The sequence below is a fragment of the Pan paniscus genome, chromosome 2 (genome assembly GCF_029289425.2).
Source record: "Pan paniscus chromosome 2, NHGRI_mPanPan1-v2.0_pri, whole genome shotgun sequence".
NCBI classification, from domain to species: Eukaryota; Metazoa; Chordata; class Mammalia; order Primates; family Hominidae; genus Pan; species Pan paniscus.
The window spans coordinates 191,214,909-191,241,422 of NC_085926.1; the positions used below are offsets into that span (position 1 = coordinate 191,214,909).

The 26,514-nt window shown below is 39.7% G+C and overlaps 1 protein-coding gene and 1 long non-coding RNA gene across 3 annotated transcripts in view; one reads left to right on the forward strand and one right to left on the reverse strand.

Moving 5' to 3' along the window:
* Window positions 1–26,514, reverse strand: part of ATP13A5 (ATPase 13A5) — a 108,477-nt gene that overhangs the window by 22,891 nt on the left and 59,072 nt on the right. Inside the window, exons 17-25 of the mRNA XM_003807659.5 lie at window positions 25,767–25,884; window positions 21,725–21,849; window positions 20,515–20,675; window positions 18,298–18,423; window positions 17,088–17,167; window positions 13,781–13,823; window positions 12,013–12,122; window positions 7,630–7,726; window positions 5,549–5,621 (exon numbers count right to left, since the gene is read on the reverse strand). Coding sequence (XP_003807707.3) covers window positions 5,549–5,621; window positions 7,630–7,726; window positions 12,013–12,122; window positions 13,781–13,823; window positions 17,088–17,167; window positions 18,298–18,423; window positions 20,515–20,675; window positions 21,725–21,849; window positions 25,767–25,884 — 933 coding nt within the window. The remainder of the gene's footprint in view (window positions 1–5,548; window positions 5,622–7,629; window positions 7,727–12,012; window positions 12,123–13,780; window positions 13,824–17,087; window positions 17,168–18,297; window positions 18,424–20,514; window positions 20,676–21,724; window positions 21,850–25,766; window positions 25,885–26,514) is intronic.
* LOC117979843 (uncharacterized) lies at window positions 13,576–20,659 on the forward strand. 2 transcript variants are annotated; one of them, XR_008955443.1, is made up of 5 exons: window positions 13,576–13,854; window positions 15,539–15,616; window positions 16,117–16,252; window positions 16,341–16,391; window positions 20,526–20,659. It is a non-coding gene; the product is annotated as an uncharacterized LOC117979843 (long non-coding RNA). The 2 variants fall into 2 exon arrangements; XR_010111483.1 differs by having other exon boundaries at window positions 13,584–13,854; window positions 16,117–16,391.

Sequence of the window (26,514 nt, forward strand, 5' to 3'; positions counted from 1 at the left end):
TTCTTATAGTTTTTAATTATTTGGCATCATTTGGCTATCTCATAGTTGTGTTTCTCCTAAGTAGTTGGTTTACTTTTTATTCCAAACACTGAAAATCATATAAGACAAATTTCAGGAGGTTCATGAACCCACATAAACTACATGCAGAATTTCAAATGGGTATCATGAGATTTCTAAGATGAAATGGTTTGTATTTTCCATCAGATTATTTAAGGGGACCAAGACCCAGAAAAGATTAGGAGTCATTGAAACACAGATGGCGTGTGCGAGATGCACTTCTATAATGGGTGAGTCCCTCCTGCACCTCCTTCTCTGGATACTGCCTTCTCCTAGGGGCTGGAATGGCTGGCCTAAATGGATCTGAATTTCACAATCCCACCTTCATTCAGAGAAATGAGGGGCCTAGAGATGGGCATCTAACCCACGTCAGGTCGATAAATTTTCTCTTCAAAATATTTGCAAATAGGACAATGAAAGGCTGAGCTCATTAGCTATAAGAAAACAAACATAAAGGCTGCAAAGCCCCAGTCCTAGTGTCATTTTATGAGGTCAGCTGTAGGGTGAATAAATGGAAGACAGATGGAAACAGTAAGAATGGAAAGAAGAAGAGACACAAGGTGGCCACCTGGAAATAAAGAAAGTGACCTCCATTTTCATCCTTTAGTGTTCTAGTCATCCTCAGATCCAGGTGCTTCCAAGTTCCTGTTCTTAGATTTTTTTGAGAATTATGTTCTTAAACAAACCCTCCCTCTATTTTCTTGATCTAGTTTGAGGAGTTCTTGTTGAAGAGGACAGAGATGTGGCAAAACAAGCTCCTTAAAAATGCTGCTACACAAAATAGAGTCAAATTGGACTTCCAGACATGCATTGCCTGATCAACATCCCTCCTCACTTCATCTTATTTTTCTTTTAGATTTTCTCTGTAATGTATTATATTTTGTCTGCGTACGTTGCCTTAAAACCTTGTGGGAACAAGGCAGGGTGTGTATAGATAAATAAGTAAATAAATTAAATATGTGATGGTATTTTCTCTTCCCAGAACCAAGTCAGAGTTAAGGCCAAAAGCCTTAACCTGGAAACCTGGAAATGTAAGAAGCCGTAATGAGAATACAGATACTCTTTGATTTACAATGGGGTTACATTCTGATAAGCCCATTGTAAATTGAAAACATTTTTCAGTTGAAAATACATTTGTACTGTACACCTAACCTACCGAATACCATAGTTTAGCCTAGCCTAGCTCAAGCATGCTCACAACGCTTAAGTAGGCTACAATTGAACAAAATCATCTAGCAACACAGTACAATGTAAAGTGTCTGTTGTTTAACCTCATGATTGCTTGGCTGGCTGAGAGCTGCAGCGTGCTGCCACTGCCCAGCATCCTAAGAGAGTATCATGCCACTTTCTTCTGAATGTGCATCACTTTCGCACCATTGTAAAGTCAAAAACCATAAGTCAAACCATCATAAATCGGGGACATCTGTAATTTTACATTGATCATCAATTGTTGATGACTCCTAAGGGCTGCAGATAAATGTCCACAGTTCTCAGACCAGCAGTCAAGATTCTCTGTGATTTGACCCAATTCACTTTTTCAATTTTTCAATAAAAGATTTCACATACGCTGCAGTGTGGTCACATTAAAAGCTCATACCCCATATTTATCAGCTTTCTCTTGCTCATGCTGCTTCCTTCTACTTGAAATGCTCTTCTTTTAGCAAAAGATATTTGAAACTTATCCATCCTTCCTATTTTGATATGAATGCTACTTCTTTCATGCATCCATGCCTAGTATCTTTCTCCTTTCTCCACTGCTATCTCCTCCTTAACCCCAGATTATCGGAAGCCATCTCTTCTTTCTCTGAACTCCCAAAGCATCTGCTGTTTTTTGCTACTCACTACTTTCAACTTGCATCTTATTTGTTCATGTATGTGAATCCCCCACTGAACTCTGAACTTGAACAATCAGCCTTCTCATGCCTCAGGAACCTACGTGGCTAATATACAGTGAGAGATGAACAGTTGTATAAGGGAATGTTGAATGGTGCTTCTCTTGTCTAGAGAATTGTGCCGAGCCTTATATGTGAGGACAGTGAATTGCAAGTGCCAATTTACTGTGAAGAGAGATTATCGCCATATCTCCATAGTATCTAGCAAGAGAGATCCATATTGGTTATTTAACTATAAGCATGTCTGTTCCTGCCTCATTCGCTGCATGCTGTCTGTACAAGAGAAAACTTATGGAGATTATCAAGCAATTCTTTAAAGGCAATTGTTAGGAGCAATGTAAACTGTGGTTTTCTTCTCAGCATCACCACAACCCCATGAGGGGAAGTCATAAGAGCCACTGTTAGAGAGACTGGAAATGGTTTTAAGAGAGGATATTGGCCTTGCTCACTCCCCTTCATGGTAATAGCAGAGGGAAAGGGCAGGCAGCAGCGAGAGCAAGCTATTTACTGTCTGGTAGGTTAAGTAGAAGCCATGGAAATTAGCCAGGCTAGAGCTAGCTATCCTGGAAGGAGTTTATCCATGTGGCAGCCTGCTGGGGTTGGAGGGCCCAGTAGTAGAAAAGGGCTTCATGGTATGTACCACTAGGAGGCAGCTGCAGAAAGGAATCCTGAGAAGTCAGAGGGAGAGAGCACCACTATGTCAGGGTGTGGTCTAGTCCATACCTATCCACAGGGAAGCTCTGATGAACTCACCAATGAACCCCGTGCCTATTGCCTAAATGTGGGTGGTTGCCATGTTTGAGGGCATTTGACAGGATATTTTTGTGTAAGGTGTAAAGAAGGGGTCCAGTTTCAATTTTCTGCATATGGCTAGCCAGTTCTCCCAGCACCACTTATTAAATAGGGAATCCTTTCCCCATTGCTTGTTTTTGTCAGGTTTGTCAGAGATCAGATGGTTGTACATGTGCGGTCTTATTTCTGAGTTCTCTGTTCTGTTCCACTGGTCTCTGTGTCTGTTTTTGTATCAGAACCATGCTGTTTTGGTTACTGTTGCTTTGTAGTATAGTTTGAAGTCAGGTAGCATGATGCCTCCAGCTTTGTTCTTTTTGCTTAGGATTGTCTTGGCTATTCGTGCTCCTTTTTTTTGTTTCATATGAATTTTAAAATAGTTTCTTCTAATTCTGTGAAGAATATTAATGGTAGTTTAATGGGAATAGTATTGAATCTATAAATTACTTTGGGCAGTATGGCCATTTTCATGATACTGATTCTTCCTATCCATGAGCATGGAGTGTTTTTCCATTTGTTCCTCAGCAAACTAATGCAAGAACAGAAAACCAAGCACTGCATATTCTCACTTATAAGTGGAGCTGAACAGTGGGAAAACATGGACACATGGTGGGAGACAAAACATGCTGAGGCCTGTTGGGAAGGGCAAGGAGGAAGGAGAGCATCAGGAAGAATAGCTAATGGATGCTGGGCTTAATACCTGGGTGATGGGTTGATCTGTGCAGCAAACCACTATGGCACATGTTTACCTATGTGACAAACCTGCACATCCTGCACATGTACCCTGGAACTTAAAATTTGCAGCAGAAAAAAAAAAGAACATAAAAATCATAAAAAAAAGTCCTTTCCTCTCGTTGCTCTTCTTCCCCAGAAACAGGGGTGGAGAGTAGGTGCCTCAAGGGAAGTGAAGAAGAGACCATGGCCTTCTCGTCTACTGCTTGCCCCAAGCCCATAGTTCAGGCTTAATGTAAGGGAAGAAAAGCTTTGAATTGGATGAAAATGTGAAGTAATAATTATAATACCTGGACTTTTCATGTCTAAGGATAAGATCATCTTAATACCCAGACTTGACCAGGAAATGACCAGCCTGTGGGATGAGTAAGTTTGCAGAGATGGGAAAACAATAGGATGTTTGCAGGTAGAGGGTAAAAAACAAACTAACAAACATAGCTGGTTTCTGCCTCTACTCTCTCCTTCACCAATCTCCCTGAGTTTAGCCCATTTACTAGCTACTGTTTGCTGAGTAATAATTAAAGTGCCATCATTCTGATAGAATGTTATGCTTCTGGTCTATCATCACCCTTCTGAGGTTTTTTTTCTCCTAGTGGTAATAACGGTCCCACTGTGAGTCATCCCAGCACTCCCATAGAGCCCATTCTGAGATGCGAGACTGAGTTTCCCAGGGCTACCAACTGGCATGAGGCTCAACAGGCTATTGCTGTGGGAAAGATTTAAGCAGCCCCATTACCACATAACTAATATCATGGAATTAAGTGTGCAAAAGCTCCAAATAACTTGCTCAGTGTCATATAGCAAGTCGGAGGCAAGACTAGAACTAGGAAGATCATCCATGTTTTTGGATTTCTAATGACACTGGTCTACCTGTACACATTCTAATGCTCTTCAAGTGCTCAGAGAGCTAGTCAGTCTTCTCAAAAGAGGAAAAGGAGGAGATATGATTCACATTGTAATGAGTGCTCAGTGTGTCCTGTGCTGTGATGCACACTTCACCAGCATCATTGTATCTGATCCTCACAATTCTATGAGGACAGTTAGCCAGAGGTCATGAAAACAGGCCACAATAGCCATGGCCTTCACCTCCATGCTGCTGCCTGAAAGCTTGGTTCTTGAAACCTCTTGGTGTTTTTTTTCTCTTTTTAGCATCATTCACAAATAAATCATGCAAATTGCTTAAAATATCCAACGCTGTAGAAGCAATTTCATTGATTCAAAATTATTCAGTCATATGAATATTAATAACATGTAGAAAAATATTTTAATGAACTATGAATGGACATTTCAACCCTAAGAATCAAAATTGATGTTTTAGTGCTTATAGCTCTGATACTGATAAATTCAGTCATTGGGTTGATACATAAAACATATCAGTTTTATGTACTAAGGTGCTACATGAAATTCTCAAGGTTATTAATATCCTACATTGCCTGATGTTTTATCTGTTATTTTTCATAACATGCCTATTGTTGAGCAAGGAAAAAGAGATGACAATGCCATTCTTTTTCCTTGCTCTCTGGTGAGGCAGTCACCTTTATCACTTATTAAGAGTTAGCATCAAGCCCTGAGTTCCTTGATAGGAAATACTTTATCAGTGTCATCTCAAAGGAAGGACATGAGCAATAGCTGCTGTTGGAAGCCACACCTTGCTTTTGGAAAATTCTACTAAAATAAAATGTTAGCATTTGTTCTCATACATCAAAGACCTAGCAAAAATCTGGTTTCACGTCAATGTGAAGCATAGCTGAATAATGCAAAGTGACCTTTGGGTTTTAAAAAATTCCCTTTCTAGATTTTGTATTCATTTTTCTATGTACAAGACATAAAACTACAAAGAACTTGGACTACATTGACAATTTTTTGTGACTAAGACCTATTTGTTGTCAGAATGTTTTAATGCCAAGTCTCGGGATTTCAACTCTCAACTTACTCCCAATATCACTTTTAAAAAATTGTAAATAATGAGGTTTTAGAAATAAGGGTGCCTCTTTCTCAAAAGTTCCTTTTTGTGTGACTGTTTCTAGAATTTCATAGATAAATAAAAACAATACAGTTTTCTTTGCTAAAGAGCTTACTTGTTAAACAGACCATCAAAGTAATGGCTACATCTTGCATGAGATACTGGTAATTTCCAAAGAGTTGTAGTTGCTGAAAAAGAAACAAAAGCAAATATAAATGTGGCATCTGCCATCATAGCCTTGTTATTATTCCCTACACTCTTTTTCAGTCGTTAGGAGGCAGCTGTTACTTTTTTCCCCTCTTCAGGAAGAAAATGACTAACCTAAAATTATTAGCATCTCATTTTATAGAATGAGGCCAGACGACTATTTTCCCTGCATTTAACCTACTTCATATTAGCGACAAAAGTCAATTATTTGAGAACCACCCTCCTATTGGGTGCATTAATTACCTGACAGCTGTAGTCTCAGCCTAGGCAGTTGAATTCTCAACATAAGATATTAAAGCCTGAATGTTCCCTTAGAAATGTTATACTTAAAATTTGAAGTGAAGGCGCAATTCATTCAACAGGCATTGCTCTCCATCCTCACCCATGGTATGAGTTTACAACATAGGTCTCTTGGAGTCCATTCACTTTCACAAACTGAACAAAGGCTCCTACCCTAAGTAAGCCCATTGCAGAATTCAGTCTGGTACATCTGCCTTTTTAAAGTTTGTGTAGACAGAACTTCTTTCAAGTTCACATTATAGAGTTGAAGTATTTAGATATGAAAGTCAAATCATTACTCTCCAGGAAGTTGCCTTGCAATATCTCTTGCAGCCAGGTCTGTTTATCTGTTTCATATCTGTCGACTAAGCACTAAACTATAAACTGGTTCTGAGCACATTACAGACCAGATTTATGCACATGGAAAGTATTGCTGGCTTCTCAGAGAGTGAATCCAAGTCCCAGAAGGTATCAGGTTAAGGGTCTTCTGCGACACTCTTATTTAGGTCTAGACCACTAGAATGAATGGCTGCAGAGTGGACTATGGTTTCTACCTCCATCCGTGGAGGCTTTGGAAAATGAATTTCTGCTTTCACATGTTTGAAAGGCTGCCATTGGTTCCTCAGTGTCCCTGTCAACCTCCAATTCTTCCTCTGTCTTCTTTACTTTTCTTTCTCATATCCTTTCCTCTTCTTTTCACCTGAGAGTGGTAAAATTATATATTCAGAATGAGATGGAGCAGGAAGAAATTTCCAACCGCAGCTTTAGTTTTTCTTCTAGGAGAAGCTTTCATGGAACTATGGAGGGCTCTGAAAAATCAGCTTCCCAGAAGCAGGTTTTGGCCAAAGGCAAGACCTAATTTGTTCTTTTGGATGAAGAACTTGAATCCAGGTTTTCTGACTCCCAGTCCAGTTCTTGTTTCTTCCCACCAGGCTGCCCTTGAGCCCTCTGTGTGTGATTCTTGCAAGCAATAGCCCACTGGATGGTATAATCTTGTGGCCCTCTTATTCACTTCTCAAACCTCCCAGGAAAGCAATAGAATAATCCCTCCTGAAGTGTTCCTTGAGCCTGTTGGATCATTTTACTGTAGTACAAGCTATGGTTGGACTAATGAAGATTATTTTTAGCCTATACATAGTTCTTCTGTACAGCTAATTAATTTTTAAATGGCTATTTTCATCATTTAATTTTGAGTCTTTTTTAGTTTCAAAGAATTTCCGATTCTTTACTAATGATATCCCTGACTGTATAAATTCTAGGTACCTTCAGGAATAAGGGTCCATTGTGAAAGGTCTTTAGCATTCTAGTCCTTCAAAAGCAAATTCAACAGCTTCTCTTCCTTTTTATCTCTTCTTAGTCTTCCGTTGAAAATATTCCACAATTGGAGACTCATCCATTTCCTGCTGAATTATACTTAGGCTGCTTTGAAGCTCTCTTCATACTCCAAAAGAAGAAACAGGGGTTTGGAGAGGTGAAGAGTCTCAAGTTATCAAGAGAAAAACAACACACTAGAAAACTCATCTACATGTACTTATTTCTAGTTCCACATTTCATGCACAGTTACACCAGGTTCCTGAGTTTGCAGACACCTATTTTGAGAAATGTCATTTGTTTATAAAACATTAAATCTTGTATAGGAGCTACACCCTGAATAATACATTAGGGACATAAATGCAATTAGAACTGAGACAAAATGATTTTGGTTCATACCCAATAGAGCAGTAATGCACTGATAAACTGGATTATGCTGTACATGGTCAAGTATTTAAATACTCCAAAGGATGAAACCAGAGCAGCTCGGCCTTCTCTGTTTAAAAAGAAATAAAAATAAAAATTGGTTATGTATGATAGATGTCTCCCAACTTCTTTTATATTTAAAACGAGTTATATTTTTAGTAGCCTGTTGACATACATTCACTTAATCATGAATTCATCCTCCTATTTATTTAACCACTCATTCATTCATTCTCTCCTTCAATCATTACCTTACTCATCAGTTCATTTACTCACTTTTATTTAGGGCTTATGAAGTACCAGCATTATGCTAAGAGTCATAGAGGATATAAAATGAATCAGGCACACTCCTCATTTTCAACAAGCTTTCAGTGAAGTGAGATTACTATGTGTATTATAAACACAATACAACATTATGATAAGGTGCAAAATGTCAAGCATTGACTCGCTTGTGACTCATTACATCTTAACAATACATGCTTCCTGGGAATTGCACTGTGTGTGCTTTAGAGGTCCTTGGAGACATAAAGCTAAAGGATAGGTGCTTTGACATTTTAGGAAGTGTGAATGTGACTCTAATATTTGAGATGAAATGGGTAAGGATGGCTTTGATATTGCGGGAAGACCCCAGGGTAATAATCTGAGTGGGCCATAAAGATCAAGAGATCAAGATGACAGTAAAAAATGCAGCTTAAAAAGTAGATATTTCTCCTTTAAAAAAATTCGGTCTTAGCTATTAATGCAGTAACAGGTTTTCTGAATGGTGGATTATGACAGGTTAAAAGAAAAAAATGTGAGGTAGCAGCATGTGATGCGAGAGTGGGACCTCAGCAAACCAGCTCTCCTTCAGCCTCCTCTGGTCAGGGCAGAAGCAATCCACATGGGACGTGACCCACATCCACTTCATTTCTAGTCCCCATTAACATGGACACCTGCTCTGCTCAAAGATGTGGTCAACAGAACAGGGACATGAAAAGAAGAACCTAAAAGCCAAACTACTAACCACTTTGTCTCAGGCAAAATGAGAAGGCAAGGGTGGGAGAGAGGCCAGGATATTTTGGGAAGATATTTTCTACCAAGCTGTGAGGTGCTGTCATTTGTTTTCAACACTGAGGATGGAGCAGAAGACAAGCTGAGAAGGGGCAAGCATGTGAAGTATGGATCGTTTTCCCAAGTCTGATATAAACATTGCGATTTCATTGTTTTTTTCTGCAATCGTCCATAGTTCCAGGAAAATTAAGACACCCAGATTCAAAGGAAAGTACAAGAAACTATTCTAAGTAAAGGATAAATGGGCGTCCAAAATTACTGCTATTCCTAATGATTGTGAATTTTAAGTAGCTCACGCATTTATCTACGCATTCTACAAACGTTCACTGACTGCTCTGATATACCCAGCATAGTGCTAGGCATAATGCTTGATACAAAAATCACTAAGACACAGTCTCTGCCCTAAAGGACTTGAACTATAGCAACAAGTAAATCATATTTCAAAAGACAAAGATGAAAATCCATGGATTTGAACCTATGCATCTAAAACTGTATCTCATTGCCTCTCTGGAGTGCTGTCTCAGGAATAAGTATGCATCAAGGATAGAAAAAGTAAAATGAGCCTAACAGAGCTGAACCATATCTAATTTTTATGAGTCATTGAAATATAAAAGCAAGGAGTTTCTATCCTAGAGTCTTACTGAGCCATCTGCCACTGGAGAAATTTTACATCATGACTTGTATTCTGTAACAGTACACTGCACTCATAAATGCACTGGGCCACATGCATGAGGAGGAGCATCTGAAGTTCGAATGCCACTGCATGTTGCATGGATCAAGTAGGCACTTTGCACTGTTATCCAGGAGCTCAAACTCCCTGCAAGGCCTCCACATCTGGTTCTCTAGCTTAACCACCACAATTCTCATCTGAGAAGTCTTCTAGCCCAGTTGCACCAACTGGCCCCTGCATTCTCCAGTTACAACACTGTGTCTAAACATGGCTGCCGCATTTTCCCCACCTGGAATTCCTTCTCACCTCCTTTCTGTTTACATAAGTCTCACCCATTTTTCAAGTTGCAACTCCCCTACTGAAAGCTTCCCTCCTGGCTTGAGTTCTCACACTCAACTGCCAGAACATTTGCTGTATTGTTTGGACATTAACTTATTTCAAGCAAATTTATTGAGCACCTCCCATGTATCAGACATTGTATATATATAATTTTGTGTGTGTATGTGTGTGTATAAAACATGCCTGATGCATGAGAGACACTCAATAAATAATGTATATATTTGTGTGTATGTGTGTGTATATATGTTAATGTATGTATATATGTATATATGTAAAGGAGATATTTCTCCTTTAAAAAAATTCAGTCTTAGCTGTTAATGCAGTAACAGGTTTTCTGAATGGTGGATTATGACAGGTTAAAAGAAGACGTGAGGTAGCAGCGTGTGATGCGAGAGTGGGACCTCAGCAAACCAGCTCTCCTTCAGCCTCCTCTGGTCAGGGCAGAAGCAATCCACATGGGACATGACCCACATCCACTTCATTCATATGTGTGTGTGTGTGTGTATATATATATATACACACACACATATTTATATATACATTCATATATATGTATATATGTATTTATGTAAATATATGTAACATGTTACACATATACATACACATACACACACACACACACACACATAATTTTTGCTGGAATGTAAATTCTCCGGGGGCAAGACTCTCTCATTCTTTACATTTCCAAGCACACTTGTAAAGAGCTCCATGAGTTGTACTGACAATGGAAAGCATAAAATAAGGCGAGGGTTCTGAGTACTATCATCGTGTAGTCACCATGACACAAACCAAGGTTAAGACACTAGAGATAGTAACCAAAGGGCTTAGAGATACTCTGCAAAATAAATCAGTAAAACGTAACGCTTGTTTGGTTATGGGTGAAGAAGAGGAAGGAGTTAAACGCACTCTAAGGGTCTGAACCTCAATGGCAGACTCCAAGGAGTAGACTGTTCTTAGAAGCAAGGAAAGTGGGAGTTGGGAAGAGGAGCTGCTTTGGAGGCAGGGGAAGCGATCATGTTTGAGGGTGTGAAAGGACACACGTGCAGACACCCAGTGTTCAGGGTGTCGTGTAAAGCTGTCTTGCTGATATGCAGCCAACCAGGGGTGTGGAATTTTAGACCTGCTACCTTTAGGTCAGTGATTCCTGCCACCTTTAGGTCAGTGATTCCTGCCAGTGACCTGTTTATTCTGATGCACCAAAGGACATGCTGGGGAACTTCATGGCTGTCTTTTTTGTATGAATCTCAAAATCTGGTGATGGCTTTCAGATCACTGCCCATGAAAATGCCCAGAAATTATCCATAAGTGCTATAGGAAACAATAGATAAATCAGATTTATGAATAAAATGTAAAACTGGGTGTTTTGTTCTTAACTACATTTAAAATATAAGTAGACATGAGATCAGAAATGAGAGTGGAGTGGAGGGGAGGGAAGCATGCTGTGAAAATAAGCGTCTGTTAATGGCTTCCTGTATTAGTCCATTTTCACACTGCCATAAAGATTACTACCTGAGACAGGGTAATTTGTAAACAAAAGAGGTTTAATTGACTTACAATTCCACATGGCTGGGGAAGCCTCAGGAAACTTACAAAGATGGCGAAGGTGAAGGAGAAGTGGGCACCTTCTTCACCAGACAAGAGAGAGGAAGCATGCAGGGGAAACTGCCACTTTAAAATTCATCACATCTCATGAGAACTCCCTCACTATCATGAGAACAGCATCGGGGAAACTGCCCCCATGATCCAGTCACATCCTACCAGGCAACAGGTTGGGAACCACAACTCCAGATGAGATTTGGGTGGGAACACAAAGCCAAACCATATCACTTCCCCTTCCCTGACACTGTCAATCAACTTTTTATGTAAAAGATATTGGATATTTACTAATTTGCATTTTGGAGACATGTAATAGTATTTAGGGAAGCTATCTAATGAAGTATTTCCTTTCTTCTTCCTCATCCATCCAAAATTCCTGAGAGAAATGTTACAGGAAGCATGCAACATACCAAATAGAGGAGAGAAAAAGTAAGAAATACAATTAGTTTTAAAACATCAAGTCAAGCTTTCAACTGTTTACATGATACCCACCTATCCTTTAAGGCTCAGCAAAAGTCACTTTTCTGTGGCTTTTACCAGCACTCTTGAGTAACACTAATGGCCCCCTTCATTGGTTCTCCAATAGCACTTCACCCATTCCTCTGTTGCAGCATTTATCACTTTAGCTTGTAGTTGAATTCTGTCTGCAGAGCCAGACAATGGGCCCATTGATTGTAGGGCTGGAAGAGGAAAAAATGACTTACCTGATGAGATGAGGCACACACTGGATGTTGGTTGTTTTAGAGGTAAAAGGGGATGCCACAGATGCTTCCTGCTCTGATAATGAAATGCCTGCATGAGCCACTTTCAAAGCCTGGAATGATAAGCCCATGTCTCACCCATGACTTTTCAGGTTAGGCTTTACCTCTTAAAACACCAAGAGGCTGTTCTTCACATCATAAAGGTATAACACTGTACTGTTTCATCTTTGGGTCTCTGTTTATGCTGTCCCTCCACCTGGAGTGCCCTCTCTCCCCTGATCCACAAAATCACTAACTAAACAATGACCCAGAGGTAGAAAAGTGGTGTGTGTACATGCATGCGTGTGTGCATGTGGGCGTGTGCATACAAGGGCCCTGCCTGTGGGGATTATAGATGTGAAAAGGAGATGGAAGCCCTCATTCAAAAACTCGATTAAAAAGATGACAGAATTTGGATGGACGTTGGTTGGGGACCTTCACCATTTCAGTTCTTGTACCTGGTGGGAATCTTCATGAACAAAGGTGAAATAATTCCTAGGCCGATCCTATAAGAATTGTGTGGGCATAAAATGAACTTTTATATATCTGTAGTTCCACAGAACTACAGGGTACCTGGCGCCATGAGTACATACTAGATTCAGGTTTAATAAATAATAGGACATTTTCTTCTTCCTCTTTGATCTCTAGTTCGTATCTCTATTATATACTTTAGGACCATCTACTTTATGTTAGGGTTAGTTTTATTCATGATTCTTTCTCCATCAGACAATGAACTCTTTAGGAGGCAGAGACTATGTCCCTTTTTGCATTTGATTTTTTTGTTTTATTCTAAACGCCACATAATTAATGTGAGAGGATACGTATTCTAGATTTGAAAGAACAGACTAAAAATTAGCTTTTTCTCATGAAACATAAAGCAAAAAACATCTCTAGCTATAAAAATTTCTAGCTATAAACATAGTTTTCACAGAAATTTGGAAATAATATTTAAGAGAGAAATAAAACAAATACCAAGATCTTAAATCTCTAATAAGCTTTGGAAATACAAAGAAATCTTCCTCACTTCTTGTCCCATAAATCAGCTACTGAAATATTTCCTTAAGTACATAATCTTGAAGGTAGACTATTTGTTTCCTTCATGTCTTTAAAACTCAGAATATAAAACATTCACTGCCCTTCTACTGCATATGAAAAATAATTTGCTGATAATCATTTTATTTAGCTTTTTCTATAGCATAAAATAACTAAATAGTTTGGTCTAGGATTTTACTGAGTGAAAGAGTTCTGGGTGAAGCAAACTTAAAAACTAACCAGAGAATGAAAGTTTGGCAGGAATAAATATAATTTACATATAATTCAAAACTTTAATCATCAGTTTCAAACTTTGTTTCATTGAGTCTTTATCAGTTGTGTGACCTTGGGAGGGGGGGAAGAAATCACCTCCCTGAGAAATCATTTCATTACTGATAACAGGAAAGATTTAAAGCAGATAGACTTGTAAAGTTCCATCTTTGGAACCTGAAATATGGGAGTCTAAGTAGCCTTCCTTTGTGTTTATTATTCTAGGAGTTTCCAGAAAGCATCGGAAGTGTCTCATCTCCCTTTACTCCCCTCCACTTCCAACCCACACTCAGGTAGAGGTGGATATAAACAGCAAAATAATCAAATGGTTGCTGGTGGAAGGATGAAGAGACAAACCCCAGGAGAGCCTGAGGTCCTCCAGAGGGATATTAGTGAGCGGCTTGTCTGAGCAAAAGCCATTTCTACTCACCCCACAGTCGTTAGCTCCATCTCCACACATGCCCACATAATAACTGCGGGAGACAGGAGAAGAAGGATTAGTAGGTAAGAAAAATGAACAGCTCACTTGAATATTTTCCATCATAACTAAGTCACATGTGATTTGTGTGTATGTGTGTGTCCCCTGAATACACCTGGAATCAGGCTGAAGAAAAATGGTTTGGAGAGACATATTCCCAGAGGGAAAAGGCCGTTGTATTATTTAAGTTGTTTCAATCAATCACATTGAAATGGTAGCGATATAACCAAGGACATCGGCAAAACAATGATCGCACACTTTAAAAGAAGTCCTGCTTGATGATACGCACCAAGGCCAAGCTTAAGAGTATGCAGTCATGAGCAGAGCACTTCCCACACAACCTAATGCAGAGATCATAACCCAATCCAGCTGCATTTTAGTCACTGTTGCTGAGCATTTACAGCTCAAATACCAGGATGAGAAATTTCAAAAACAGTTTAACAGATATAACTAGAGACATATATTCTTATTTTTGATGCATGTCAGGGTGAAAATAAGATATGTTTTCCATCTATATCAGTTTGGTGTGCAAGCACAATACAAATAGAAGAGTAAAAATTAATACGGCTGCCAAAGAAAAGGAGTTTCAGATGTAAGACACGGCCTGCCTTCTATTATAAGTTATACATTATAAGTATTGATAAATGACAATATTCTTAAAGACTTAGCTGCATTTTTCTAAAAACAGAGTTATGAAATCAATAAGGAGAAAAAATAAAGTTTTGTTAGCATTTCGTTATTATTAGTTAATGCATAAGAAACAACCACTTTTATAGGTCAAAAACAGTTAATTAAATGTGGCCAGGCACGGTGGCTCACACCTGTAATCCCAGCACTTTGGGAGGCTGAGGCAGGCGGATCTTGAGGTCAGGAGTTCGAGACCAGCCTAGCCAACACAGTGAAACCCCATCTCTACTAAAGATAGAAAAAATTAGCTGGGCATGGTGGTGTGCTCCTGTAATCCCAGCTACTTGGGAGGCTGAGGCAGGGGGATTGCTTGAACCTTGGAAGCGGAGGCTGCAGTGAGCCGATATTGCACCGCTGCACTCCAGCCTGGGCAACAAAGCGAGACTCTGTCTCAAAAACAAAAAAAAGTCAAATGTAGGCACACCCCTATGGTTCAATCCGATACTGGGCTGTGTAGATGAAAATAATCATGCTATATATGTTCATGTCATGACTACCCACAATTGTTGAAAAATGGCTCCTTCTTTCAGGCTTAAAGCACATATTTAGTCTCTATATCACATCAAGAATCTTATCATCTTCTAGTATTCCCTGAATTCAGAAAGAGAATGCAGACAGCCTTATGCACATTGCCAATGACAAAGGCATGAGGAGGAAGATTGGGATGTTGAGAAGACAGCTCATTCTGAGACAGTGTGTGTCTTCCTGAATTCATTTTTTAAGGGGAATATGGCTTTTCAAAGTTAGGCATTTTAGTTGGCAAAATTTCTCAGGCATTTGAAAAAGGTAAAATTACTTTCTTCAGCAATATCATGTAATGATCATGTGAATGAAATAGTCATTTAGTCACTGGTTACTTACCCAGCCTGAGGCATTCTGGAAGTTAATAGGCAGTTTGTAAGACTTCCCTATGAATGCTTGGGTAACAAAATCTAACAATAAAAGGGTGTCTCCTGATTTCACCAACAACTCACCAGCCATCATCTAAAGATTCACTACCCTATGTTCCTTTTCACTTCCTAGACTCTGCAGCCCCAAACTGTTACATTCCCAGAAACCAGTAGGTAGATCTGGTCTCAAGAAGTACCATTTCACTATAAGGTAACTTGGTCATCTTTATTTTTGAAGGGGGTAATAAAAGACTTTCTCTTGACTTTCCCTACTGGGGCCAGATAAAGGCAAAATGCTATTTCACCTCTTGCTAAGAAGACCAGAAATTATTCACGTATCTTCTAATGGACCAACCTAAAATAATTCCAGGGTATAACTCACCTACTTCCCCATTTTTCTGATTCTAAGCTATACAACCTGCCCCACTATTTCTGCTACATCCAAGCACGGGAGGGTTCTCTAAGATATATGCCTTATGGACCACAGAACAAATGCTCTCTGGAATAGGCAACTTCTAAATGGCCCTCAGTGATCCCCGGCTCCTGGCATCCACGCCCTGTGTAATCCACTCCCCTGGACGTGGGTTGGATCTAGTGGCTTGCTCCGAAGGAAGGGAATACAGCAAGGGTGATGAGACTGGTATATAAAAAACAGCAACATCCGTCTTGTGTGCTCTGTCTCTGGTTCTTCTTGCTTGCTTGCTCTTTTAGAAGTCAACTGTCGCACTGTGAGCTTCCTTATGAAATGGCCCCGTCACAAGGAACTGAGGTTGGCTTCTGTCCGCTAGCCAGTGAAAAACTGAGGTTCAGTCCAACCGCTCATGAGGCACTGAGCATTCAACAACATGTGAGTGAGGCTGGTGAGAGATTTTTTTCCCCACTCAAGCCAGTGCTTGAATTTTTTTTTAATCCCCTTTTTTTAACTTTTGTTTTAGGTTTGGAGAACATGTGCAGATTTGTTATACGAGGGAACTCATGTCACAGAGGTTTGTTTTACAGATTATTTCATCAACCAGGAATTAAGCCTAGTACCCAGTAGTTATTTTTTCTGCTCCTCCCTCCTCCCACCCTCTGCTCTCAAATAGACCCCAATATCTGTGTTTTTCTTCTTTGTGTCCATGTGTTCTCATCATTTAGCTTCCACTTATAAGTGAGAACACAGTATTTGATTTTCTGTTCCTGCATGAGTTTGCTAAGGATAATAGCCTCCATTTCCATCTGTGTTCCTGCAGAAGTCATAATCTCATTCTGTTTTATGGCTGCACTGTATTCCATGGTGTGTATATACCACATTTTCTTTGTCCAATCTGTCATTGCTGGGCATTTAGATTGATTCTATGTCTTTGCTATTGTGAATGGTGCTGCAATGAACAGTCACATGCATGTGTCTTTATGGTAGAATGATTTATGTTCCTCTAGGTATATACCCAGCATTGGGGTTGCTGGTTCAAATGGTAGTTCTGTTTTAGCTCTTTGAGGAATTGTCATACTGCTTTCTATGATGGCTGAACTAATTTACACTCCCACCAATAGTGTATAAGTGTTCCCTTTTCTCTGCAATCTTGCCAACATTTGTTATTTTTGACTTTTTAATAATAGCCATTCTGACTCACACCTGAATTATTGACCCATAGGTAGCAAGAGTTAATGAGCACACTCTTCTTTCATGCCATGACACCTACTTTAATTTCTGAAATTCTTCAATAAGGCTTGATTTCTGCCCAGGAGACATTCTTGCAAAAACTGTTCCATTCACCAGAATCTAAAAAGAAAAAACAACCATTGCAATATGATTGGGAAGAAGAAAACTTTTAAAAATAAAAGAACAGCCCTGAAAAATCACTCCTGGTTACTAATTTAATACAGCATTGGATGGTATGTCATTAGACCAATACCAGGAAGGGAAATAAGGAGATTTAACACTTTAATATTGAAATTTCACTTAAAGTCCTCCATCACAACTCCATTACTTTTTTCCCAGACCATTTTTCCAAGATGGGGTGACCACTAATCAATAATACTACAGTAACTAAGAAGCAGAAGAGCATATGGAATAAAAATGCTTGAGGAAACACAGTTCTTTCCTGATAGACACCATCTCCATAATCATAGCATAGACAGAGGAAAGGCTGGAAGCTGAGAAACAAGGCTGTGTTCTCAGCTGTGCCAGCTAGCTGTGCACACCTTAGACAAGCAGATTAACCTCTCTGAGTCTCAGCTTTCCCTGAACTGAACTAAGAGCTTTCTAGAAGCCTTTGGGGTCTAGATTCTGTGGTCTTTGACTGCTAGGGTGACAGAATTTTCATGACACTGCTAACAGATAGTTGCTGCCCTCCCCTTGTGCTCCATTAATCTCCCGCACATTGACAGTGCAACCCTGCACAGCACTATTTTAAAACAGGACATACAGAGGAGAAGATAATAAATGACTCTGAAAATAAACCATGGGGCCTTTGTTTCCTCTTGCTGTAATTTAAGAATCCAGACAAGAAGGGGAATAGAGCTTAGCCTGACAGTTTCAGAGAGAAGCTGGCCGGTTTCAGAGAGAAGCTAGTCGGTTTCAGAGAGAAGCTGGCCCTCAAAACAGGCACCGTGTTTGGAACTCTGCCATTCTCCTGGGTGGGGAGGGAAAGAAGGAGGAAGGCTGAACTGGCCACAGGGGTGAGACAAGGTACCAGAACTCAAACTCTGAACGGGAGGCTGTGGGTCTGCCTGGGACCGAGAAGGCATAAAAAGGGCCAGAAAACTTTTTCAGGAGCAGTACTCCTTTGGGGGTGTTTATTCTCTAACTGTGAGGCAACCTCAGTGATCATTGTTTTCAATACTCTCCTCCTCCTTTCGCCTCGCTGATTTGAGGAGCAAAACAAAACACTTCATTTCTTCAGTACTTACTTTTGGAAGCAAGCTGTTGAAATGCTGAAATATCACTTGGTATGATTTCCCACTCATTGCAAAATGGTAACAACTTCCTCTTTCCCCACGAGGGGTTGAACTGTTTCCAGTGTGCATGTAGGTTTCCTAAAATCAAAAGGGCATCATTTCTACATTGACTCCTAAGGAGTGTCTCTGCTTTCCTATGCGTTATTGAAGGAAGAGTTTTCATGTTGCCTAACAGTGTGAAGGTCAGCAACAAAATAATGTGTAATTTGCCTACAGCAGTTCCACCCATAGGAAAAAACACTCAAAACATTCCCCCCAAGATTATGTAAACATATGATACTTGGACAGTATGGTACTCTGGATCCCGTCTTGGGAGATAATATGTATGATGTCAGTCTACTGAAGAAATCCAACTATTCTTAGGTCCCAAATAGTTATTACAAGAATGGGAAAATTCTTCCCTCTTCTTCCTTCTCCTCTTCATGCAACCTTATATTTTCTAAGATCTCTACCATTCACTTATTCCAAAATCACCCTCATTGTCTTCACTGTAAAGTAGGCACTCTTTCTTCAGTGCCTAACTCCTTTTAGTCCCCAGCCTCTGACCTTTGTTATGACCCCACCTCAACAGGTAACTCTTTCTATCATGGTTCCCAGATTCTCTTCCATACTCTACATCCCACTGCAGGAGTAATCCTTTTCTGAAACCCTTTCCCTCCTACCTTTCACCTGTCAAGGTGTTTCTCTGGCTTGGTTCTAGCCCTCCCTGGTTCCCAGTTAGGGAGAAAGCATCTGATGAATGCCTGTGCATTCATTATATCAATAATTAATCATGGTTTTTCATGCAACATTCCTCAGAGAGACTTCCATTTGTGTTTAGGACTCTAAATTCAAATATTGCAGGAGGTGAGAAAATTTTATTCATCAGATGACTTCATCTCAGGGAAAGCATTGTGGTTGAAAAAAAAAATTGCTGTGCTGAATTGGGAGGCAAGATGACACACCCCTCCCTTTCTATCTCCAATTGCAAAATAACCAACAAAAGACATGTTCTAAAGCATCCCTCCTGAGACAAGGGCAGGAATTCCTTTTGATTGCACTGGGAATGTGGGGAGAGGAAGTATGGTGGAGGGACCCAGAGAGGAGGAAGGCCTGAAACTGTGATACAACTTCTCCTGGTGGGGACTAACATTTCAGCAGAGGCATTAAATTCATGAATGAGTAGTGTGAGTGGACTGTTAGTTAAAATTCACAAAGGACCTGGGTTACAGCATGCAGTGAAATTCAGGCAGCATGCACCGATGGAGAAGCAAGTAGGTTCACAAGGAAATAAGCACCAGAAATCTGCTGAGAGCAGAGGGAGAGCTGTCATCTTTCACAGCCCATGCAATTAGAGGTTGAGGCAAGTTAACCCACCTCTTCCCAGGGTAGGGGCAGGGCCATTCTGTATAGCTGTGCAGTTTGTGTGCTGCACAAAGACTCCTGACTGCACAAAGGCCCACTCTATACTTAACAATCTGAAAGGCTGGTCAGCCTGGAGGAAGGCAGCATTTTTGTAATTCATCACCTGTAGGGCCATGTCTTTGAATTCACACAAAAGCATGGGTGTTACCTTTAGTGATGGAATGTAAGGCTACAGCCCATTGTCGTCATATGAAAAAGCTATTCTGTCACAAGAGCATAGGGAGCTTTCTATCCAGAGAAGCCCAGCCTCTGTTAGCTTCATGTCATAGGTATAGTACGATCTAAATGCCCGTGGATCTGTGTGGAATCAAATAGGCCTAAGTCTGCTTTCCTGCTCTGCAACTCACCAGTTTTTGTATTGGGCAATCTTACTGCTCTGAGCCTCAGTTTTCTCATCTGTAAAAATTAATGGTTTGCCCAATCGCATAGGGTTATTTTAATGACCAAGTGGAAAATATGAGTATAAATCAGTAGTTCTCAACCATGACTGCACACTGGAATTGCTGGGAAAAGCACCTGATGCCAGCTCCTACCCCAGGGGTTCTGATTTAATTGGTGCAGCCTGCACTGGAAGCTTAGAAACTCCCCCAGGTGATTTTCCTAGGCAACCAGAGCTGGCAGAAATGCTTTGCAAACTGTCAAACTCTGGACAGATGTGAGGGATTATTACTGAGATGACTCCTGGAGTTGAGAGAAGGCTGAGCAGTGCCAGGACTGTATTCCATCAGTCTAGGCCCACGGAGGGGCCTTCTAACATTTGCTCACTTTCTTCCCAGGTCCAGTCTCTTGGTTCTCCACCAGCTGCCAGGTCACAGAGGCAGGAACAAATTCTTCTGGTTCATTGGCTTCAACAATGATCACTTGGCTGCCTGGAGGGATCATTTCAGAATTCTTTGCAACAGTAATGGCCGTTTGAAGGTTATCACCTAGAAGACAAAGAAACTTTGCTTGCTGTATGTACAAACCTCCCCTCAGCAACAAGAACTGAGGTCTCCCTTTTCCACTCTGCTTGGTATTCTTTGAGGGCATTTACTGCTTTCTGCCTTATTTTATCTTCCTCTCTGCTGTAGACTGCCCCTACTGGGCAAACACTATGTTCCCATCTCCCTCTCCATATTCTGCATCATATCCTGTCCATGTGTATTTCAAAACATGTGTGAATTAATAAAGAAATACTTAAGCATTTATGACTAATCCTCAGAAGACAGACAACTCTTAATGGAGAATATAGCATGATCTCAGCCTGATAGCTTAAACCATCCACGGGATCTGGAAACCAACTAAGCAAAGAACACACAGGGTCAGGCTGTGCTTGGGTTTGACGATCATACACCATGCCTGGCCCTACTGCCCTAGAGGACCATCAACCAGAGACTCAATCCTCTATGCAGAGGGATCACTGGGTTTCTTGATGAGAACACACCCATTCTTTTTTTTTTTTTTTTTTTTGTTTGTTTTCTTATTTCTTTAGATTTCTTTATTTTTTTTATTTTTATTTTTTTATTATACTTTAAGTTTTAGGGTACATGTGCACATTGTGCAGGTTAGTTACATATGTATACATGTGCCATGCTGGTGCGCTGCACCCACTAACTCGTCATCTAGCATTAGGTATATCTCCCAATGCTATCCCTCCCCCCTCCCCCCTCCCCACCACAGTCCCCAGAGTATGATATTCCCCTTCCTGGAACACACCCATTCTTGCTCATTTACTGTGAGCCTTGAGGCACTGCACAGATCCTGGCTGGGAGGGGCAGTCATTAGACAGAGAGGATGAGATATGGTCCCTACCTCCAAAGCTTCTGGTCCTGTCGGGGCAGCTGCACATGTTTTTAGGTAAGGGACTACAGGGTAACAAATTCGACAACAGAACATTTTTCCCTGTCTCTGACACATGAACTCACTCGGCTCACACATCTTGTTCTCATGCCTAGGATACAATCAACTTGCCAGGCCCCTAGAAACAAATACATACCTGTAATCATCACAGTCCTGATACGGGCCTCACTCAGTTCCTTCAAGACCAGTTTGGTTTCTTTTTTCAAGCGATTCTCCATGATGAGAAGTCCCAGAAATGTTAACTCTGACTCCACTTTTTCTCTTTGTATTCAGGAGAAAATCAATATTAAAGTATATCTACGTAGGCTCCATAGTTCAATTTATTTCTTCTTTTAAAAATTTATAAGTTTTATTAATGTAATACAGGCACACTTTAAAAATCAAAATGAACTTAAAAGCTTATAATGAAAACCAGTAGTCTGTGTCCACACCACCTCACCCCTCTCCTTCCTAGAGGCAACCACTTCTAAATCTGTTTTTTCCAGTTTCCAACTTGATTTTTAAAAACAATGTGCTTATCTTCCAACTCTTCTGTTGGTTTTTAAATATGTTAATCAAATATACTTTATTTCTTAATTTCTCAGAGCTTTGTCTTTTTTGAGCTTGCAATCGTTTCAGTTTATTTGGCATTTATTAAGGGCATTCTGCATACATACAAGACACGATAGTAGTAGTTGAATACGGTGTCATTCATCTTAGTCTCCATCTGTCGTCTTGAATAATATTTACTGGCATCAGACGGGGCTCTGAACAGTTTTCGGAATTTGAAAGTGATGGCTTATAGTCCAACTGGGTTGCATTAGTTATGTAGGAACGTTCCTCTGAAATGGAATGATTCTTGGGTGCTTTTTAAAAAGTAAATTTGGGGGCCAAGAACTCTTTTTTGATCTTTGTTCATTTTGCTGTGCACCGTGGTGTTAAGATTACAGGGAGATAGATCTGAACAATATGCATGCAGCTGTGAAGCCATTACCATAATCCAGGTAATAAACATACCCATCACCTCAAAAAGTTTCCTTCTACCCTGTTTTATATGTGTGTGTGTGTGTGTGTGTGTGTGTGTGTGTGTGTTAAAATCACTTCTCTAGAATGTATTCATCTTGCATAACTGAAACTTTATATCCATTAACAACAACTTCCTATTTCCCCTTCCCCCTAGCCCTTGGTAATCACAATTCTAGTCTCTACTCTCTACTTCTATGAATATGTCTATTTCAGATGCTTCAGATAAGTAGGATCACACAGTATTAGGCCTTCTGTGACTGGTTTATTTCACTTAGCATGATGTCTTTCAGTTTCATTCATGTCTCATATGGCAAGATTTTCTCCTTTTCTAAGGCTTAATAATATTCCATTATATGTACATATTACATTTTTAAAATCCATTCATCCAATGATGAACATTTAGGTTGTTTCCATATCTTGACTATTATGAATAATGCTGCAATGAACATAAAGGTGAAGATACCTTTTTTTGAGATCCCAATGTCAGTTCTTTTGGATATATACTCAGAAGTGGGATTTTGGATCATTGGATCACATGGTGATCCAATGTTTTAAAAATTAAAAACATTCTATTTTTAATTTTTTAAAGAACCTCCACATTGTTTTCCATAGCAGCTGTACCATTTTACAAAGGTTCTAATTTCTCTATATCCTTGTCGACACTTGTTTTCTTTTGTTTTTGTTTCAAATGGCCATCCTTACAGGTATGAGGTGGTATTTCCTTGTGGTTTTGATTTGCATTTCCCTAATGACTAGTAAAGTTGAGCACTTTTTCATATATCTGTTGGTCATTTGTACGTCTTTGGAGAAATGTCTATTCAGGGCCTTTGTTCATTTTTAAATTGGATTATTTATCGATTTTTCCTATTGAATTGTGTCTTCTGTACATTTTGGATGTTAATATCTTATCAGATATATGGTTTGCAGAGATTTTCTGCCATTTTATAGGTTGCTATTTCACTCTGTTATTTCCTCTGCTGTGCAAAGCTTTTCGGTTTAATATCCACCAGCAAAAGAATGAAATTGGACCCTTATCTTATACCATACGTAAAAATCAACTCAAAATGGATTAAACACTTAAACATAAGACCTGAAACTGTGAAACTACTAGAGGAAAACATAGGGAGAAATCTTCTTGATATTGGTCTTGGCAATGATTTCATGGCTATGACACATAAAGCACAGGCAACAAAAGCAAAAACAGGCAAATGTTCTTTGTTTCTATTTTATGATGCTTCTTCTCGTTCACTACTTTAGGCACTTGGCTGCTTGTTACCCTACAACACTCCCAGCAGTGCTTGTGTCAAAGCCTTTGTACCCACCATTTCTATTCCCTGCAATGCTCTTCCTCTGGATATCTGCGTGTCTTTCTCTCTTATTTTGTTAAATGTCTGTTAAAATGTTGCTCCTCTGAGGACTTTGCTGATTGCCTAAGCAAAATGACATTCTCTGTCTTTTTTAAAAAGTCCTCTTAACTTACTTTATATTTTCCCCCTCAGGTCATTTAAGAACCACTAGTGGGACAATATTTTATGGGTTTATTTTCTAATCTATTTCCCCAACTAGGATATATTCATGAGGACAAGGATTTTATTTTATTCACTTCCAAATAAATTCTCAATTCCTTGAGCGTCTGACATACAGTTAAGTTCAATACAGATTTGCTAAACTGGTGAAGGGGTGAGCCTTGATGGAGTATTTATCCTGCTGTTTTAGTTTGGGGTGACTTTTTACGCCATCTCAAAAAACTTTTCTACTTCCCCATTATGACTCCAATTTTTAAGAAGTTTTAAATTTTTCTAGTTGGAAAACTTTGCTAAATAGAATTTGATTCTAAGAAAAACCAAAACCCTATCCTTTTACCCTGTTTGAAAATAGTAACTAAATTCTAAGAAGCATAATAAGTTCCTGATATTCCCCGAAAAAACCTGGAATGGTTGGAAATATAGCACATTTTATCTTCATTTTCTTATTTTGTTATATTTATAATGTCTATCCCACTAGTGGCTCTTACATGAGAACAACACAGCTGCATTCGTATGTGACAGCTGGATGATGGCCACACTCCATCACTAGCTACATAGATCTTTTCTTCACACATGTCCTTAACGTTGATTATTCAAATTTGTGTTTAGAAAATTACAAATCCTATGTGGTCTGGACCTTTATGTTTGCTCAAGAATAGCTAACACCTGGAATGTTAAATCTGAGAATGACATTCATATATTTCAAAATGAGCTTTGTGATCCTGTTTCAAGTATTAAAATGTCATGGCTGAAGGCCTCCTTGGAGATCATCCAACTGCATATTTTATAGATGGTGAAACAAGCACAGAGTTAGGAAGGGACTGTGTTTACTAATTAACTTAGAGTCAATGGACTTAGGTTGCAAATAATAATGTTAAACCAAGGATATCACTATTTTACATGAAGGAGCTAGCTGTATATAAATTAGCATTTATCAGCAACACAAATCCAATGTAAGAAATAAATAGATTTTCTGCTATTCAGTTTTCCACAGTATTTTTTTACTCCTTTGTCATAGATAATTTGAAAATAGCCTTTAAAAACTGAAGAACGTTGAAAGAAATAATAATTTATAAATTATCCTCTAATGAGGACAACTTATCCCTGTAATGTAATTAAGAATACCGAATTTTATTTCTCATAAGTAATTCAATTTGCCCTTGTTACCTTCACAGATACGAAGGAGATGTTGTAGTATTGAGCACTGAAAAAACCATGTCTAAAGTATTCTCAAAATCTTTCAAAGTGCCAACTGTCTCCCTCTCTCAACCTCTCTGTGTATGGGCCACCCAAGTTGATTGGTCACATAATGCTCTGAGGTTGAAGGAGCGTTGGTTGTTTTGATGGGATGAGAGCTGCGACTAAAGTTGACATAACATAGTGCCGAGCAGAGATAACACACTGGTATCTTGGAGTCAGAAGCTCTCAAGTACCATCCTTGTTCTGCCACCAACCAGCATTGTGACTCGAGCAAGTCGTCTCCAGTATCACCTACAATTGTCCATCTCTGAGTCAGGGGACTGTACAAGATTAATTCTCTGTCTCTGAGAGCCTTCCAGTTGATTAGAACTGTTCATCTGTTCATCTCCAGGACTCACACTTCATGCGCACAGAGCCTGCTCTAGTGCCAATTTCTGAGTTGCTTACCTGGCTAAGTGCTCCACTTCTGAAAGATTCCCCATCTTTAAGGTTTTGTGGGCAAGAGCAATGACACGGAAGCCTTGCACCGTGTAACTCCTCAGTTCCTGTGGGAAATTCTTGGGCACTGCCAGGGTAGAAGAAACAGGTAAGTGTAAGGTCATGTTGAAGGCTGGCCTAAGCAAGACTCCAGGACACAGCCATTGTACCTTGTCTTAACTTTCATTCCATCAAAGTGCTTTAATAGAAAACTTAGAGCTTCTCCTAAAGGCCACAAACAACTTCATCAGTGTGTTCTTATTATTCTGATGGAAAAAATGTCAAAGCCGTGCTGGTCATTTACTGCGTTATGGATGGAATGTGTCCCTCCAAAATTCATATGTTGAAGCCTAATCTCTAAAGCAATAGTATTTGGAGGTGGGGCCTTCAGGAGGTGATTAGGTTATGAGGGTGGAGCCCTCGTGAATGAGATTGATGCCCTAAGAAAACACATCTCTCTCCACCATGTGAGGATACAGGAAGAAGGCAACCATCTGCAAACCAGAAAGAAAGCCTTCTCCGGGAACCACATTGGGCAACACCTCTATCCTGGCCTTTCCAGCCCCCAGAACTGTGAGGAATAAATTTCTGTTGTTCAAGCACGCGGTCTATGGTCTTTTGTTATAATAGCACAAGCTGACTCAGACAAACTGGGTGTCAAATGTACCAACTGCGTTCAGTAAGAACAGACCTCAGGACTGGGGTACTTGCATAAAAT